This window comes from Aquila chrysaetos, chromosome 13 (assembly GCF_900496995.4).
Source record: "Aquila chrysaetos chrysaetos chromosome 13, bAquChr1.4, whole genome shotgun sequence".
Lineage (NCBI taxonomy): Eukaryota > Metazoa > Chordata > Aves > Accipitriformes > Accipitridae > Aquila > Aquila chrysaetos.
In genome coordinates, this window is record NC_044016.1 from 17,453,797 (window position 1) to 17,471,986 (window position 18,190).

Here is an 18,190-nt window from a genome sequence, read left to right on the forward strand (position 1 = left end):
AGAATTTATGCATTCTCAAATACAAAATGAAGTATCTCTCTCTCTGTGTACACTTCAGTAAGTAAAATTCCCCATCCAACAGAATCGGTGTATGCTGCGTTGCAGTAACTCTACAACTACTTTGCAGCTGTACTTACCAGCAACTGTCAGGATTTCTCACTGCCAAACTGAAGTTTACAAAACCAAACAGGTAAAGACAAAAAAATATTGGTTAATGGTGGTCTGGGTCATGGTACCTGTCCTTCTGTGACAGGCAGGCCACAGAAACATGCCAATTTCCCTGAGTGGGTTTCTAGAAATAGTGATTCACATTCCCTTCTCCACCCGCCCGTATGTAACACTGCAATAGTAAGTGATACCTTGAGCCTTGGGATGAGGATTTACATTACCGTGTTAGACGCACTCCATGTTCTTGCTACTGTTCAGTCAGTTTGGTATGAGGTTTGCATCTTTTGGTATTGTTTGGGTTTTTTTGTATCTCTGTGATAATGCAGGAACTTTTTGATTTTTTTTTTTTTTTTTTTTTTAGCAGCTGGAATTAGCAATTGGAAATAGGTTCTGTATTAACAAAAATGGTGGGACAGAAGTGATGAATTTGCTCAGTGGCAACTTTAATGCATGCAAGTATAGAGAGCAATAGATTGCAGAGACCTTCTATGGCTTTGAGATGTGAAAGCTTGAACAAGATAAGCAGGTTTATGACCTTCTTGGAAAGAATATTAGTCATGCCTATGCATAAGTTGTTTTTAACTGCTCTCTGCTTAGGTAAAGTACGATACGTACAGTATGTTCAGTATGACTGCAATTTTAGAATGTTGCATCCTTGTAATATGTCTCTCATTCCTACTTATTGCAGGATTTGGGCATGTTCTTCCTTCTAGTACCAATATCTGTTAGCAGATGTTAATGGGCACTCACCAATTCTGATTAGTTTTCTGTCTCTCCTAATGCATGAACTTAAAAATCATAAAAAATCATAGCTTGGTACTAGATGGATACCCAAAAACCCATCAAGCTATAGCTGACTCTAATTGGAGGTTGATGATGGGATTACAGAGCATGGTGGTGCTATCTCAGTAGCTATTTTCTACAAACAATTGTCATAACAATGTAACAGGTGCAGAAAAAATTGTTAATGCCATTGTATATATGTAGGAGGATTCACTCCGCAATAAGGATCATTCTGTATATGCTTTGTCTTTAACTTTCTGAAGTAGCAATCCCAGAATTGTTTTGTATATGCCTTTACTTTAACTCCTTTTTTTCTTTTAAAGTAGCAGTCTTGGGTTAAATCCAAACAGACCTTAAACATCTTTTTTTTTTTTTTTTTTTTTTTTTTTAATTTTTATTTGTTAGTTCTGCGAATAAAGGTAGATGAGCTATGCATTTGTACTCTGGTTGCAGGATTTTCTCTTTGAAGTTGGTTTCATTCTCTCATGCAACCTATTGCTCTGAACTATTTTTAAATCACAAATTACATCTTTTGCAATAACATGAAAAAGAAAAATACTTTTGTGGCTACAAGAGTTGGTGTAAGTTTATTTGTGCAAACACTAGACTGAGTCTGACCTGTCAGTTTGCCTTTAACTGCAGTCTCCATTTAGCTCTTGGTTGTGATTGTGTTAGTAGTCAGTAATTGTGTTTGCTGTCTTGGCTGGAGGCTGTGATGAAGAGTGCTTGGAACTGGGCATTACACAGGTAATATCATGATGAAACAGTTGCAGTTTAATCATAGTGAGATATGCGTGGGCTTTACAGGCTGCATATTCTGGAAATTTTTATTTCACTTAATTCCCATGTTTAAACTTTTTAGGAAAAAAAAAATCTCCCTACAATTAGAAAGAAATAGATGTAAGATTATAGCAGTAAATATTATAAAATAAATCTCATAACCTACCTGCTTCAGGGAGAAAACACTTGTTGGCCTTTGCCCCAGGTGAAACTGCTGGCAATCTTCTTCATTTTTCTGATCTTTAAAATGTCTAGACCTGAATGTCTGATGTTGCACCCCTTACACTGCCCTGGGCTCCTCAGCTGAATCTGTGCTATCAGTCAGTGCCAGCACTCAGTGGCATCCAGCACTGCCTCTCTCAGAGGTTAGGCAGTCTGGGTGAAGTCCTCTGTGTTCGGAAATCAGAGGGACTTTCCTGTTTACCCTGGGATTGAAATCTCCCTCTTTGTGCTCAGAAAACAGAGAGGCTGGGATCTTGAGGTAAATCTGAGTCTATGGCATATGGTATTTTGGGACATCCTCACAAATAGCTAGACTGATCATCTTCTGTCAAAAGTAATATTTCTTTTTGATCTAGGCTGAGCAATGCACTGATAGATTATGCAACATTAACACTTATAAGATTATTTAAAAAAAAAAAATTATTTGGTATTGTGTTGCCCAGACCTCTAATTGCATTAAACTGATGACAGGCAAATCTGATTACTAAGGCAACCTGCTTAAATTAAAAAATAAAAAGTGTGTAGCAGAAAAGAACAAAACCACATGCTATTGGGAAGAAGTCAAGTGCAGACACAGAAGGTAAAGTATCAACTGTGGAAGCAGTTATCACAGTTGCAGACAACTGAAGTAGTAAGGAATGTGGTTTAAGGATGGCCTTGAATTTTTAATTATTGAGGAAATGGGACTTGGTAGGTCTGTTTCCTAATGCTCTAATTCTGTGAAACAAATCCAGATGAGGTATTCCTAGCAGTTCCTTTCTGTATGTACAGCTATCTTCTTGAGTTTGCTTCATGTAGATAAAAAGTATCTCTGTGGAAACACCTTCCTTATGAATCTCGAGATTATTTTAAACAAAATGTCATGGATGATGGGTGGAAATCCCTCTGGAGGGGTCGGTTCTCCCTTGCTCTTTTGGTGTCTGATGCTTCATTTTTGTCTGCCCAGGCAAACCGGGATGCAGTGATCAGCCGAGCCCCAGACCAGCAGGATGACCGAGCTATCAGCCTCCGGGATGCTTCTGCAGTCTATGACCTCCTCAGTATCACGCTGGGCAGAAGAGGGCAGTATGTCATGCTTTCTGAGGTACCTCCTGGCTTCTGCTGAAACTTCCACTGGAAATGTGCAAGCAAAGCCCCTCTTTGCATTAATTTGTTGGGGAAGGTAAAAATGAAGCATGCTAGTTGGCAGTTAGTAGAAATAGCTACAGACCTATGGCAGCACAGGCCAGAAATGTACACAGAACTGTTTGAGACATTAAAATAATTTATGTGTAGTCACTTGAACAAAGTGGCTGTCATTTGAAGTGATGGTGTATGCTAACAAGGCCCATTAACTGAGAAGAGGAAAATGATGTCGTTAAAAAAACCCCAAAACATTAAAAAAAAAAAAAAAAAATCACTTGGGCCCTGGGCCGCAACAGATTGTTTTCCCTGATTTGACTACTGAGGCAAGTGGCAGTCTTGACAAAAGATATTAGAAAAAAAAAAAAGCCTGATATTTCTCCCAACATTTATTTCTCAGTGCTTGGAGAGAGCCATGAAGTTTGCATTTGATGAATTTCACCTCTGGTACCAGCTTGCCCTGTCCATGGTGGCTTGTGGAAAGGTAAGGTTCAAACCAAAGGACTTAAAGGGCATGTTTTCCTCTGGCAGAGTGTATCTAGCTTACTTGTTTGAATGAGTACAGTCATGTATTTTGTGGTGGTAGGTCCCACCAGACAGGTACGTGGAAGGACAGTGCTCTCCTTTTAGACTCTGATTGCACTTTGTGATCAGGTGTGTGCATTTGGTATTAAGTACCATTCTCTCCATGTAGTGTTTGCTTCTCACTATCAAGGAGAAAACAGATTTTTTTACATAGCTGTGGATTGAAAAGCATTATACAGTTGTCCATTCTCTGCAGGTTTCAACATAAATGTGCTTCGTATAAGAAAGATACTGATGTCTACAACTGTCATCAACTCTGTCTTTGGGCAGTTGAGTTAACCTCTCTTTAAGCTGTGGTTTCTCCGTCTGATCAAGGAAATGTTAATGCTTTTTCATAGGGAGCTTGCAAGGATTAATATTTTTGAAGTGCTTGGTGCAAAAGATACTGTAGAATATGAAATGATGTGTGAATGTTTGCAATGGCATGTGTTTTAGCATAAGTTTGTGTTTGGTTTTGTTGTTTTTTTTTTTTAAATTAGTGTAGTATTTGTCAAAGTTACCAGTTAACCACTGAGATGGCTGAAGTCTGATTGCAAAAGGTAGACAGAGACAGCAGGAGCTTTTCTTTATTAGTCTTAAAAGAGTAGACTTCATGCAGGAAATATGGATGCTACAAAATTTAGCCTGTTCATTCTGGGGGTCCCCACCTATGCTTTTAGGAGGTGTGAGCAAATTAATGCTGTGTGGTAGCAGACCACTTAATATGGTCCTATGTTCCATGCCCGTGGAGTGTAGGGGAATCCATGTGGAACTGGGCAGACACCACCAATTAGCAGTCATCTGCCAAATGGTAAGTACTGGCCTTTTATGGCTATAAGCTGAGTTGGAAACAGTATCTTTGGCATGGAAATGGCAGATGAATATACAGTGGTATGCTTTTGCAAAGAAGTTGTCATCTTGTGATGTATAAGTGGCAGCAAAGCTTCAAAGATGTCTGAAGGGATTCCGTCACTTCTGTGAGCATAGGCAAAGCCTTATCTTGGAAGACTGTCTGTTGTTATGCATTATACTTCAAGAAAATTGCAGAACAACCAGTGAAAGTTTAATAAAGAGCATCATGGACAGCTAAGGGTATAATAAGCAGGACTGTGGAAAGATTGAAAGAATTGGAAATTTTTTTTTTTTTTTTTTACCTTAAAAGGGAGAAGGAAGTCCAAGAGAAACAAGTCTTCAAAAGCTCTTAAAAGAAGGGGTTAATCTTGTCTGTGGTGGGTAGGACAAGATGTGACAGCTTCCAGTTGCAGCAACACAAGTTCATGTTTCCTATTAAGAGGCCAAAAAATAAGGATAGTGGTACACTGGAAAAAGATTCCCTGTGGAGGCTGTGTGGAGCCTGCATCACTGGGGGTCTGTGGAACACCCTAGGCAAATAGCGGTCAGTAGTGACCCCAGAGTAAATCACCAGGGGTGTACTTCGTGGGACCTTGCAAACTCTGACTCTGTTCTGGGACTCCAGTTATCTCATAAATCGGCTAGATCTGTTATAACCCAAAGAAGATACCAAAATTTGACAAAGCATATTAGATCAGCAGGGAGCTGAATGGAGATGTTTAGTGAGAAAGAGGCTCACAGATTCCTGTAGGAGTTCAGTACAGGCATTTCAAAATCCAATTCCAAGCATGGAAACTATGGCTAGACTCAATCATGTATAGGGAAACACGAAGCTACTGGTGGAATACTTTAACAGTGAGCTTGGCGCCATGGTGCTAATACCTTGCACTGGCCTATGTCAGGTGGGGGGTTTACAAGTCAGGTCTGCCTCCCTTTGGCATTCAGCTGGCATTAGCACGTTGTTGCCCTCTGTGCCTTTGCAAATCCTCTGGATACCTGATCTCTTGATACTGAGGACAACAATGGCTAGATTGGCTATGATGGAAAGGCGCAGCATCTTCCCGTGAACACAGGACTTGTCTGGGAGCTTTATTGGCTTTACAGGTTATGTAACCTGTTTCTCAACAGCAGACAATACTATAGCTCTAGTAATCTGCCGTAGAGCAAATCTAGATTTTAACTGCTGATGGCTGAGAGAGTGAGTGTATCCAGAGCATAATTGTGGTTCAATCTTAGATTAGTATGGAGGAGGGAAATGTGGCCTGATCTTTAGCTTCTAACAGTTTGCATGAGAACTCTGTCCTTGTCATTATATGTTTGCATACCTCCTCACCTTCCCTAGAAGTCACTGAATATTTGGTACTTTCGAGAAAAAAGAGCAATACAAGTATCTGTATCTCTGTAACTGTTCTATCTTTTCAGATTTTCAAGTATGTTATGTCTTTTTGCCTGTACTTTAAATATTTACAAGGTAAAATGGCCTGATCTTGCCTATTGATGTAAAAGCTCTAAATGTTCTGAGCCCTATATGGGGCAGAGGGAATTCCCTTACCCAACAATCCCATCTGTGCAGTATTTCACTTCTAATCCCAAAGTATTCTCTGAGGATTCCTGACGTATACTCTGCAATGCGTCATCTTGCTAATGGGAGATGTGGCTTACATTGTTACATTGCTTCGCAGCTTGATAGCAGGACAGAGGTCATTTAAAAGTAAGTGCTCCAGTCTAGCAGAAAGAACTGATGAGAAAACAGTGTGGTCTGTCTAGACTGCAGAATGCAGAGTACACTTGAGCTTTTATAGGTAAAAGATCTGTTTTCACCTGTCTCAGTCACAGCCAAATCCTGATCTCATTTCTTGGTAATGAAATCTCACATCCTGCAGTGTTACTTGTTCTGCAGTACAGCAAATCATGCTCATAAATCCTGGGTACAACAGGAACAGTTTTATCAACCTGTAAACGCTGGAAGCTTTGGTCTCTCTTTTTAACACGTTTTTAGGATTTGCAAACTCTGACCTTAAAAGTGCTGCAAAATCCTATCTTGCCCTCTATTCTACACTGCATTTGACTGGTGTTACTTTTTTTTTGTGTATTCATCATCTTCAGGTTACGTCGATCAAGTTGAATTTCAAACTGTTTTCTTCCTCTGCCAGCCAAAAAATTGCCAAATGGTGACTGTCATTTTTCACAAGTGATCAGTCTGAATGTCAAGCCAGCCACCTAGGCTCATTACTGTATGTAGGCTTGAGTTTACACATTATTCTAAAAAGCGTGTGTCTTAACAAAAATAGGCATATCATTTCAGTAAGTTCTTACAGAGCAAGTGAGGCCTTAGGGCTTCATAAAACAGTGAATGAAAAAGCTCAGAGAAGCATAACCTTCCTGTCTGTCTTCTATCCACTTAAGCTGGAAACAATGGAGTGACAGCAATTTCACTTTCCTGTGCTTCTCAACAACTTGCATAATGAGAAAGATGGTGTGGTCTGGTTGTTTTTTAACCCATTCTCAGGAATGCATGTGTACCGAGCTGTATGTTTTCTGAACAAAAGGAGCATGTTTATTTAAACGATTAAAATCCTCCATGAAATTCAAAAGACTTTTGTAGGCAATTTTAGACGAAATGCTGGGAAAGCCTAGACAATGGCAAAGACATAGTGAGAGATGTCCTTTGTCACCAAGTGCAGTTCTGGATATGCAAGAGAAAGGTTTAAATCGGTCTAATGCAGCACCCCTGTTCTTCTGAACTGGTGCTGGAAAACTGAATGCTTTAAGTTGCTTCTACTGATAATAACCTTTGTGATGTGGTAATACAACAGCCAGAGGCTGAGTGGGCACAGCAGCTCCCTGGCTCTGCCATGCATCGATAAGCTGGAGTCTGAGTGGCAAGTGGTATGATAGCTGGATGCCATCTGGCAGAGTCCTCAGGCAATGAGATGAGTCCTGCTGCCAGAGTAAAACGAGTGCAGTAGGTTGCATCTGCTTGTCTCAAGATTTTGAAAAAGTGACCTGTATTCAGCAGAATGGGGAAAAGGAAGGACCAAAGTCTTATTTACAGAGTAGAGGAGACTTTGTAGTCTTCACAGTAGTGAAGAGAGAGACAGCTGTTTGGGGCAGACTTCTCTGCTGCTGCTTTTCAGCTAAACAGTTTCCACTGGAGGTCGTGGATATTACCTGCACACAGCACTCCTGCAGACTAGGGTAGCTCTACCAACGTATCTGAAGTTGGAGGCAAAATTGTCATAGTGTCTAGGTGATATGTTGCAAGCACAAGGGATGTGAAATAGGGCCCCTGTGCACTTGCAAGCATTTCCCTGGCCTTGGACCAGTTGGATCAGTTACATGTTACCTCATTCAGGTTTCTGTCCCCTTCCACACCTAACAGCCTCACACAGGACCCAGCCTGGGTGTCCCAAAGTGTCACTGGAGCTATCTGGGAGTAGAGACTCAAGTGCATTGTGGGATTGGGCTCTAGTTTAAATTGACAGTACTTCAGAAAGTCTTCTAGATCTGGATCATGTGTGTCGTCTTTTACCTGTCATACTGCTTAAGGGAATGATAAACTGATTTGCCTTGAACAATGTGAAGCAACATTGATGCCTCTCTTCTACCTACCAACCAAGGAGACAAGATTTCTATTTAGTGACAATGATGTGCCATTTTCCGAAGGGTAGTGAGGGAGGGATTTTTCAAGGATAGCTGTGAAATTATTCTGTGAACACTGAGTCTACTTAGTCTAAAAGTGCTGGGTACCCTAATTGAGCCATTCAACTAGCAGCAGTCTTACACTGATCTCTCATGTCCAGTAGATGTTTGTTATTATTATTAGCGTACGCAGTGCATAAAACCATTTTCATGCTCATATTTAATGTTTCTGCCCCCAAAAAACCCACAACACAACTTGGTTAGTGAATTAAAAGCTTTAGGATGTGTGTTGCTTGAGAGGAGGAGTGAGGAGTGTTACAGTCTCAGGCCAGCTGAGGGAGGTGTGAAGCATCTGCTAGGAGAGGGTAATCCGCTCTTAGCCCTCACCCTGTTCACTCATTTAGGGGATGAAGTGCAGCAAAAAGTGTGTAAAGGAAGAGCTCAGGACCAATTAAAGGGGCTGTGGGGAAGAGCCTCTGTGAGAGCCCAGTGGAGCTGGAAGCAGTTACTTGGAGGCAAGGGCTATGTTCAGCAGGCCCTGTGCTGGGATTGCTAATGGTGGTTATGTGTTCCTGGGGGTGCCTGGCACACAGCTGTCCAGCCCCTCTTGTCCAGTGTTGACAGAACATCTTCAGCCCAGTGCTTGCCTTTAGGACAGCAATTGCATGACCTTAGAAACAACTGCATTGGTGCTGATCCTCCCCCAGCCCCTGCTAGCCTAGGAACAGTGGTCAACATTGCCATAGAGATAAGATAGGCTGGCAGTAGGGGGATTTAAGCTCCAAGCATGGTACCTTGCAAAACTAGGCAGATAAAGCTGCTTTCAACTACACAAAATGCTCCTCTCTGCTCTTATACTTTATGTTTGTTCATCTTTAAGGCAAAGAGGAAGAAAGAGTCATGCTTGTCTACCTGAATGGTTTTCTTAATAACATACCACTTCAGGACGTGTCTGGTGTTATACAAAGGGAAATAATCACATCCTTCTTGGCATCTGTCATTCAGCTGTTTTTCTGGGGGAGTAGGCTCCAGCTCTTCTCAGAGCTAATCGTGCAGTGTCACTGTGCTCCCCTTGGCTGCTCAGCAGTTGGAGATACTGCAGCCCTGCCCAGGGCTTGTGCTGGCAGCATTTTTAGGGGTTTGAAACCAGTCTTATGCAGACATGAAGTCTGATTTTGGAGCCCTGTGCAAGTTGCTGATACATACTGGTCATAGTCAAATAATGACAAACTAATGTCTGAGCTGCTTATATCTGTGTTGCACCCAAGAAAAGGAATAGTTCCCCTTATTTAAACAGTGCAGCAAAAGCAGATGTCTCTAACAGCTTTGAGGAGCTTCAAGTTTGACTCAGCCATGCCTGTACTGCCAAACATACAGCTTTCCAGAATTTTAGAAGGAAAGTTCTAAATATATTTAGTACATAATTCTGCAGCAACAGCAGACAAATTTTATGATTTAGGCTGTTCCTTCTGTTGGTTTCCTTGCAAAAGCTTAGGCTAGTTGCTAGGCAACTGGCATAAAAAAAGAGTACATTTCTTTTTGCGTTGCAGGCAGGAACCTTGGGAGCAACAGAGACCTCGGATGGCTCCTTAAATAGCATTGCTAGGGAATGGAAGTTAAAATATTGAACATTCATTGGTTAAAGATCCTGTTACAAAGGTCAGCTACCTAGGGGATATTCAATAGTTTGGTTTCCTTTGGTGCAAAAGAAAGATTAGAAGGGGGTGTGCCTGTGTGCTGTAGATAGTACAAAAAATGGAAATTTCCAAAGATGCCTGACTGTTGAGCAGAATACCTAGGTGGGCTATATAATTGCCTTCAGGCTTAACTCTCTTTTCTTGACAGGATGTGTGAAGTGGGGTGTCTGTCACATTAGCAAGGACAAAGTTATGCTTACAGATCTTAGAATTTAAGAGGTGCTTTTAGAAGTGAGTATTTGAAGCTGGTCAACTCCAATGCTCTAATTTGCTAAACATAAGGTAAAAGAAAAGGGGGAGAATTGGTCCCTGTGTTGAGAGAAGTAAATGTCTTAGGGGAATAATGTTCATGCTGAGGGATTCACAGAAACCTAGAAATTCAGTGGAAAGCTAACACCAAAACAACTAATTCTAGAGTTCTCAGTTGCTGGCTCACTCTGTTATCTTCCTGTGTTGGTTCAAGGTCATTTATAGCTAGATGGCTGTGAATCCCAGGATACAGGGAATACTGACTCTTGCATAATGATGAAGGATTCCCCCCCTGCTTCCCCACAATCCCTTTGAAATAGTGCAGTTTTTAAAATCAGACAGAATGATGCTAGAAATAAAACAGTAGTAGTTGTGGAGATTTATCTGTGTACTAAACTGCCCAGTGAATTGGGAATGAGGCTGTCTACCAAAACCACCACCTTGAGGAACATTTTTCCCTCTGGCTGAAAAGTATTAGCAAAGAAGCAAAAAAGTAGAAAGGTTTTTGGAACCTTTACAAGAGAAGAGCAACTGTTTGTGGTGTGTCAAGTCTGCCTGGCGTGATTTACTGACTGGGAGTTCTTCTTCCTTTTACTTAGATTTGTGGTTTCTTTATCTTCTAAATATGAAGCAAATCTCTGACGTCCTTCTTTTGTTGCTTTGGTATGGTGGGAGAGAAGAGGGGAAAGAATGAAAATTGTGTTGGAGTGAGCTAGAAAAACCAGCATTTGGGCAGCATCTATGTGTTTACTGTAATTGATAGCAAGATCTCTTGAGTCTTTTGGAAAAGTAAGGAAAAGAATTAACTGTAGACTATTCTTCATTCTGTGTAGCTCGTGCAAGCATCTTTGAGGAGTATGTTTGCATGCTTCATTATATAATTAGTAAATGAGGAATGGGAGTTATGTTTTATATTTGGATAGAAGTTTTTCTTTACATTTTACTCCCTTATAGGATTCAAAACCGTGGCTGCTTTAATTACTTAGGGGAAGGTGTCCTCTCCATCCTTCCCCATAGCTTCCTTGTGATTTCTTGCTGCAGATCGAGAAGTGCCACCCCCATGTTGGATGTGGTACATAGAGCTTTTTTGGAAGTCTGTATTGAAAGCAGCCATTTGTCAGTATTGCTTGCTACTTCCCAGAAACTGCCTTTCCTAATTTTCTTTTCATAAATTATTGTTGAGCATGTTTGTGATCTCTGCAGAAGAAAAATACTGTATGCAAGTAGATTAGGGGATGAAGACAGAGAAAACCAGCTTCCTGGATTTAAATCCAGCTTTACTGGATTTAAATATGGAACAGTAGTGCTGTGTTGTTCCTTGTCTCAATTGCAAAAAACACAGAATTGTTGGTATGTGGAGGATGGAGATGCCCAACTCAGGTAATGGAAGTTCTTAAGCCCCTTACACATTTCACCTTTTTTTTTTTTTGGTGTTGGCTGAACATTCCCATCAAAGCAGTGTTTTCACTCTATAACCTGATTTGAGCTCTGTGCTTTGTTGGTCCTAACAAAGGGAGGATGGTCATGAATCTGCTTAAACCTGATGAGGATCCCAAGGCTGAGAACTCCTACGTTAGACCTCCCATAAACAAAGTTGAAACCCCCATGGAGTAGCTGTTGGCAAGCTTGCCATTTCTTTAAACCATATCTGTTTAACGGGTTTGTGTGTGTTTGGGGGGACTTAAAAGCCTTTTTCCCAGAAAGAGGGCAAATGAGACCCAGAGGCAAATCCCTAGCTTTCTGAAATCCTTGGGAACTGGTTCCAGTGCAGTTGTTATAATCCAGCAATTAGCAAGCTAACAGAAAGAACTTAAAGCCTGGCTCTGAAGTTCGGAATTATGAGTAGGAAGCATGCACTCACTTGGAGTTTAAGCTCTGCTCTTCTCAAAACATGCCTTACCAATAAATCTAATTATTATTGCCTTGCAGTGAATCTCACAAACAATGTGCTTGGCTGCTTGGTCCACCCACGCTAAGTGAAAGAATATGTATATTTTAATTATCAGATTATTTCAATGTTACACAAACACTGTTTCATATTAAATATTTTTACAAACCAATGCCATCTGTATTCAATACTGAGTGGATGATACTTGTTCCCTGCCTATTAATGTCTGTAATTAATATCTTTAAAACACCTTGATATTATATGTCACACCAGTCTCCCCTAAGTAAGGTCACTATGGGAGTGGGATATTGGCTAATGTTTTCATCATCTATATATGATTTCTGCTGAGTAAAGTTTTCAAGGTGAAATTATATAGATGTCTTGAATTTTTTAGAACACGGGTGGGGAGAAAGGCTTTATGTCACCCTGTTTCTAAAACCACTTCTGCTCCATATGTTTAATTGCAAATTTTATAAAGTTCTTTAAAATGACATAACTTTGTAAATGTTTTAGTAGCAGTGTGGAAACTGTGGCTCTCGCTCTGTAAATCCATGAAGCTCCTGAGTGCATGTGATAAAGTGACTCCATGCATGAGGTGTTTGGGTGTAGGCACAGGGTGGGACTTTCTGCTTTGCAGCATTCAGTTTTCACTGTTTTGCAGTTGCCCCAGGACAGATATGAGAAGCGCTCTGCAGTTTGAGGCTATTGGAGTCTGCAGGGTTGGCTTGTCCTGAGGACTAGCTTTACTCAGTGGACAGGCTGCAGACAGGGAGGGAGCAGAGTTCAAGAGAAATTGGCAAGGAAGAGGGTTGTATCGCTTCTCTTTTGGTGTAGACCCTGGAAGGTCCTACAGCTGTGGCCCAAATTAGGACAGGCCTCTCGCTGCTCTGGTTTGTGCTAGTGCTGACTGTGCTGGCCTGTCAGGCAGCTGTCACCAGCTCCCAGGTGCCTCTTGCTTTCCCTGCAGTCGTGCTGCTGATGGGGAGCTGAGAAACCACCACCGGGCTCAATTTGTATCTGTTTCCGAAAGTGTTGGCACTGGACAGTGTACGGTCTTTTACATGCCTGACCTTTTCAGTTCACTTTTGCATGGTGAGATGACAAGGGTTGGGGGGGTTCGGCTGCAGATACACTGACCAGCAAGGTGCATGTTGTCCTGCTCTGCTCTTCAGATTTCTCTTGTCTGGAAACACCTGTGGGGCTGCAATATAGGCAGGAAGGCAGGAAGATGATGTGCCAGGCTAGGACCCTTGGGGTTATGCTTGCATTTCCAACACATCCAGCAGTGCTACTGGGAATACTAGCTGCCTACAGTGCAGGTAGTGTTCTGTGAGAGAGAGGAATAAGATGCCATTAAAACCTAAGACACTACTTGTTCTGAACAAATAAGAGTCAGGGAGGCTCATTCTGAGGGATGCTAGTCACCTCATGACAGCAGAGCGCAGCGATGTGTTTGTTCCTGTACCTCAGGGTTGAATTACCCAAGTCTTCGTTTCTGAGAGGGGTGAGGTAATGGTTTAAGCTCTAGCACAAAGTTTATTGATTCACATCTTTGCTCTGAGACAAGCTTCCTTCTGGATTTAGGCAAATTGTGCATTTGGAATTGTAAAATAGCAAATATTTCCTTACTTTTATTGATGATACCTGATGATCTAGGTAGGTGGGAGCAGCCTGGAGAATGTAGGGCACACTGTTGCTCTTCAGACTACACAGCAGGTACCCAAGCTTTTCAAGCAGGAGGGTTTGCTCTCCACTGCTGCAGACCTTGCATCTTTGGTTATGAAACCTGTCTTTGCCTTAGCACGGGCAGGACTGCTGTACATCCGGTTTTCCCTTTTGCCAGGCTCCCTTCCAAGCAAATTCCCATCCAGGCTTTTGAATCCCATAAGAAGTGGACCTTCAGTTCTGTGGAGAAAGGAGGTGGCCAGCGCAGCCTGTTTTGGTATGGTGTGAGGGAGGGGAAGTGCTGATGGCTGGTGGGAGCATGAAGCTGCGGTGCGGGGCTGTGGGGGATTGGAGCAGACACCAGACCCAGCTGCCTGTGCTGGTCAGAGCTCTGGTGGGGAGAGCCCCTGGGGGTCAGGGTCAGGAGGAGATGCCTAGGACTTGATACGAATAGCAGTTGGTTTGACTCTGCAAGCTTCTGTTGCTGCACTCCTGTAATATGGAAAGGCCATGACTTTTTAATGTGCTTCTGAGAGGGAATGCTGAGTGAGAGAGGCCTGTGTGTGGAAGAGTTTGGGAGGAATGGGGCATGTAAGGAGAAATTCTGAAAGAAGAAAACTTCCCCTTGAGCTCAAGGATGAGAGAATTTGGGGGGATCAGTAGTGAGGAGGGTTGGAAATATGAAAGAAACTGTGGTCCAGGTGGGGTGGTCTGGGAGAGTGTGACAGGGCATCTTCTGTCACCTCCTCATTGGCTGACCAGACCTTCTCACCAGCATCTCAGACCAGAGCTTTCCTCATCTCCTTCTTTAAACCTGAAACATGGCAGCCATGAATATGTTCTGTAAAAAGCAATGTATGTAGAGCTTATTGAATCAAAGGGGCTATGTAACTGCTAATCTTGCAGTTGTGCTAGAATCTGCTAAACATCATTCATTAATGGTAAACTTACACCAGAAAGACAGCAAGGGTTTCATGGGCTTTCTTTCTAACACATGCTACTCGGACCACCCACTGAACAAGTGTATTGCTCTGCAGTTGCTTGCTCCACCCTTTGTATGGTGGGATCCCAGTTGTATTCTTGTATACTCTGAAACTGGAGAAGACACAAAACAACCTACAGAGCAGATTACTTTAGCTGCCCAAACCTCTCTCTGAGTAGAGTTGGCCTAAAATGTTAACGTACTGGAGGATAAGCTCTTTATGATCTTTTCTGGCTTGCTGGAAGATGGTTGTGTGCAAGGAAAACTATAGCAGAATTCTTGTGAATTGGGAGGGCAGAGTTAAAATAACCAGTGCATTAACAGCCGAGGAAAACTGTTTAAAGTGCACAGCCAGGGCTGGTTCTTTGGCATGTTTCTTTTGAGCGTGGGAAGAGTATGTGTTTGCTTGCGCATCTGCACACACATGTGTCTGTGTGTGGAGGTGGGTATACAGTTGCTAACTTGTTGCTGACATGATTCTTTACTTCATGACACTTCTTTGTACATTTCACTGAAATATCTTGCTTGTACTCTGTAACAGCATTGTCTAATCAGCCTTTTTTATTTCCTCCTCCTCTCTCCCCCTCCTCCTCCTCCAGTCAGCATATGCTGTGTCAGTGCTCAAAGAGTGTGCTAAACTGCGACCTACAGATCCCACCGTTCCTCTTCTGGCTGCCAAGGTCTGCATTGGGTCACTGCACTGGGTAAGCAAGCTGATACAATTCTTAGGTAATGGATCAGGTGCTGCAGAGACAGTGCCATAGTGTAGTTGCAATAGGGAGAAAGGGAATCCTGTTAAAAATCGTACACATATGCATGCCTTATAAAAAATGAAAATCCCAGGAAGAAATTTTGCAGTGAGTCACTGAAATGCATTTTGCTGGCACATTAAACAAAGGAGGATGGGGGAAAGCCGTAACAGCCATTCTGGGGACTGCTGCTTCAACTGAGTGTCAAGTTGAATTGGGCACTTTTGTAGCCACTGGAAGACAAAATAGTTAATAATTATAAGTTGACTGTTGGACAGTTCAGGTCTGCTGGACGACTCAGTCCTTTGTTCTTGAAGTTGCTGTGTCAGTGTTTTCTGTTCTGGGTGTGTTAATATATGCCCCAGAAGCAGAGTGGGAGTGGAAGTCTGTGCCTGTGAAATTCTGATTATCCCAAGGAACAGAAACATCTCTCTTGTCTTTTGCTGCTTGGTTTAATTAATTGAATGGCAGCCTGCTGTTTTCACCTGTCCTCACCGCGAGGTGTCCCTGCAGTCAGTGAAGGCTTATAATTGCTAATGTAAGTAAAACAAAGATGCAAGAAAGCATGAAAGAAAATACCAGAAGAATCTGCCCAGATTTTGGTGAAAAGCTGTAGAGGCTAGATTTGCTGCTGTTGTGCTCCCTACCCCCTGCCTCCCCATCTTCTACATCCCTATCTGGTGAACGTTGGTATTCAGCTAAACTTAATTGAGTTGTATCAGTTTATACCACCATCAGCAAGGAGATCTGGTTATGTATGTTTTTGAATGAACTATACTGTTCAAACTATAATGGTTAAGCTTCTATGTGAGTCAGCAAAAACTGGGAAGTATCTTGTTCTAGGAAAAATCTTTCAGGTCTGAGGGCTTGAGAGAATCCTTGCTGAACCACCCAACCTACCTCTGTTCTCTTTATAGAGCAATTTAACTCTCTTGTGCTCTTAGCTCAGTATCCAAATTTTGAGGGCTGAAAGTCATTCAGTGATATAAAATAACATTCACAGTGAATGTTTCCTTTTTAATAAAGCAAATAAGGTTTTTTCTGATTCTTAAAGACATTAAAACAATATGAAAGTCAGGCGTTACAACTGTGTTGAACACTCTTACTAGTATCTCTGATGAAGTTTTCAAAGCAAGATGAACTTGTCATTAGTCTAAAACATCAGCAAGTATATTGATAATTTTTACTCTGTAGGCTTTGAAGCTAGAGAAACTTCATAGGCTAAATTTCTGCATTCACTTGGAGCCATAGTGGGGGACTGCAAGACCCTGGCAATTCTGCTGTCTCAGTGATTGCCAGGAGGCAAAAAACAACAACAAAAAAAAAAAACCAAACCAGCAGAATATTCATGTTAAATGTGAGGAAAATCTTTCTCTGAGATCAGGCTAGTTTTTGCCTATGAGCCTGAATTTTAGTATAGGAGACAAACTTGGGATCTCCATATTGCAAATAAATCCCTTACTCTTCTGCCTTCCTGCTCTGTGAACACGAATCCAACAAGGGGAAGGCACTGGAGCCATGAATCCAATGAGGGAAGATGCTCTGTTGGACCTGATACTTACAAACAAGGAAGAACTGTTTGGGAATGAAGTTTGGGGGCAGACTTGACCGCACTGACTGTGAGGTGGTGAAGTTCAGTATCCTGAGAGAGGGCAACAAGGCAAATAGCAGAGTGGTCCATTCAGACCTGCTTTGTCTGACTTTGACCACTTCTAGACACAAATAGTGACATCAGGAAGGCAGTGGTCTCTTGATACTTGCTAAACATGCAACCTCTGCCATAACTAGCCTTTGGACAAAATTGAAATACTGTGAATGCGTCTTGTGAGACGCCATGCTAAAATCAAGATCCCTGGGATGTTCTTACGTTTAAGAGGAGCAGTGAAGTTTTAATGGAGGCACTTTACCAAACACTGGGTCATTGATGTGTGTTGAGGTGAAAGGACAAGGTTTCTGTGCTGCAAGAAAAGAAATAGCATGGAATCCCTTTTCTTTCATGTGTTACCCTGGTGTTTATGCAGCTCTCACTACTGAGGCCTAAATTTCAAATGGTCCCATTAAAGTCTGCCGACTGTGATGGATGAGGAGTTGAATGTGAAATTATGAGCCCAAACTGAAGATGCTGCTATGCCAGGAAGTGGCGGAGTCAGGATTTGTCCTCCTCATTGGTGCTTCTCACCAAAATCTCTTTGGATCTGCTAGGACAGCCAGCATGTAAAAAATACCTTGTTGTAGAGACACTTAAAAAAGACAGTGAGACTGTAATTCAGTCCCAACTCTGTCCTCAGGCAGTCCAGTATCTCCAGACTTCTCATATATGGCAGAGCTGATAAAGCAACAGTCTAACCCTAAAAAATAGGAGAAAGAAGGGAAAAATGAGCTGCTTTTGATTATTACAAAGTAAGAGGGGTTTTCCCTCTATCTACTGCTTTTTCGTTGTGTGAAACACTTTTCAGTGTTAATTCATTGAGACCCTGGCTCAAAACTGGGGTGCAGTATGAAATATAAACGTGATTTCACAAGAGGGTAATTTTACTTCAGTTATCTAGAGCGCAACCTTATGAACTAAAACCAAATTAAAAATATTCCTCTCCCCTCTTCCTTTCACTCAGTGGTCTATGCTCTACCCTGATAGCAAACTTGATGATGGTATAGAAGAGTTTTAATTAAGGGGAGTCAGAGGGAAATCAGAGCATCTTCTGAAAGAACTGAAATGATAGGTTCCCATATCTTACAGTCAAAGGGATGCTTCTGATATTGCTGGCAAACTCCTGTGCCTAATAAAGACCTTCCTGCTTAGCAGAGCTGTTTTTCTAAATGTCATCCT

At 41.9% G+C, this 18,190-nt stretch overlaps 1 protein-coding gene across 8 annotated transcripts in view; it reads left to right on the forward strand.

Moving 5' to 3' along the window:
* The window catches only part of TTC7A (tetratricopeptide repeat domain 7A), a 185,641-nt gene that overhangs the window by 43,428 nt on the left and 124,023 nt on the right, over window positions 1–18,190 (forward strand). For all 8 annotated transcript variants that reach the window (XM_030036155.1, XM_030036156.1, XM_030036158.2 and 5 more), the window contains 3 exons: window positions 2,900–3,037; window positions 3,476–3,559; window positions 15,214–15,318. In XM_030036155.1, the coding sequence (XP_029892015.1) occupies window positions 2,900–3,037; window positions 3,476–3,559; window positions 15,214–15,318 (327 nt within the window). The remainder of the gene's footprint in view (window positions 1–2,899; window positions 3,038–3,475; window positions 3,560–15,213; window positions 15,319–18,190) is intronic.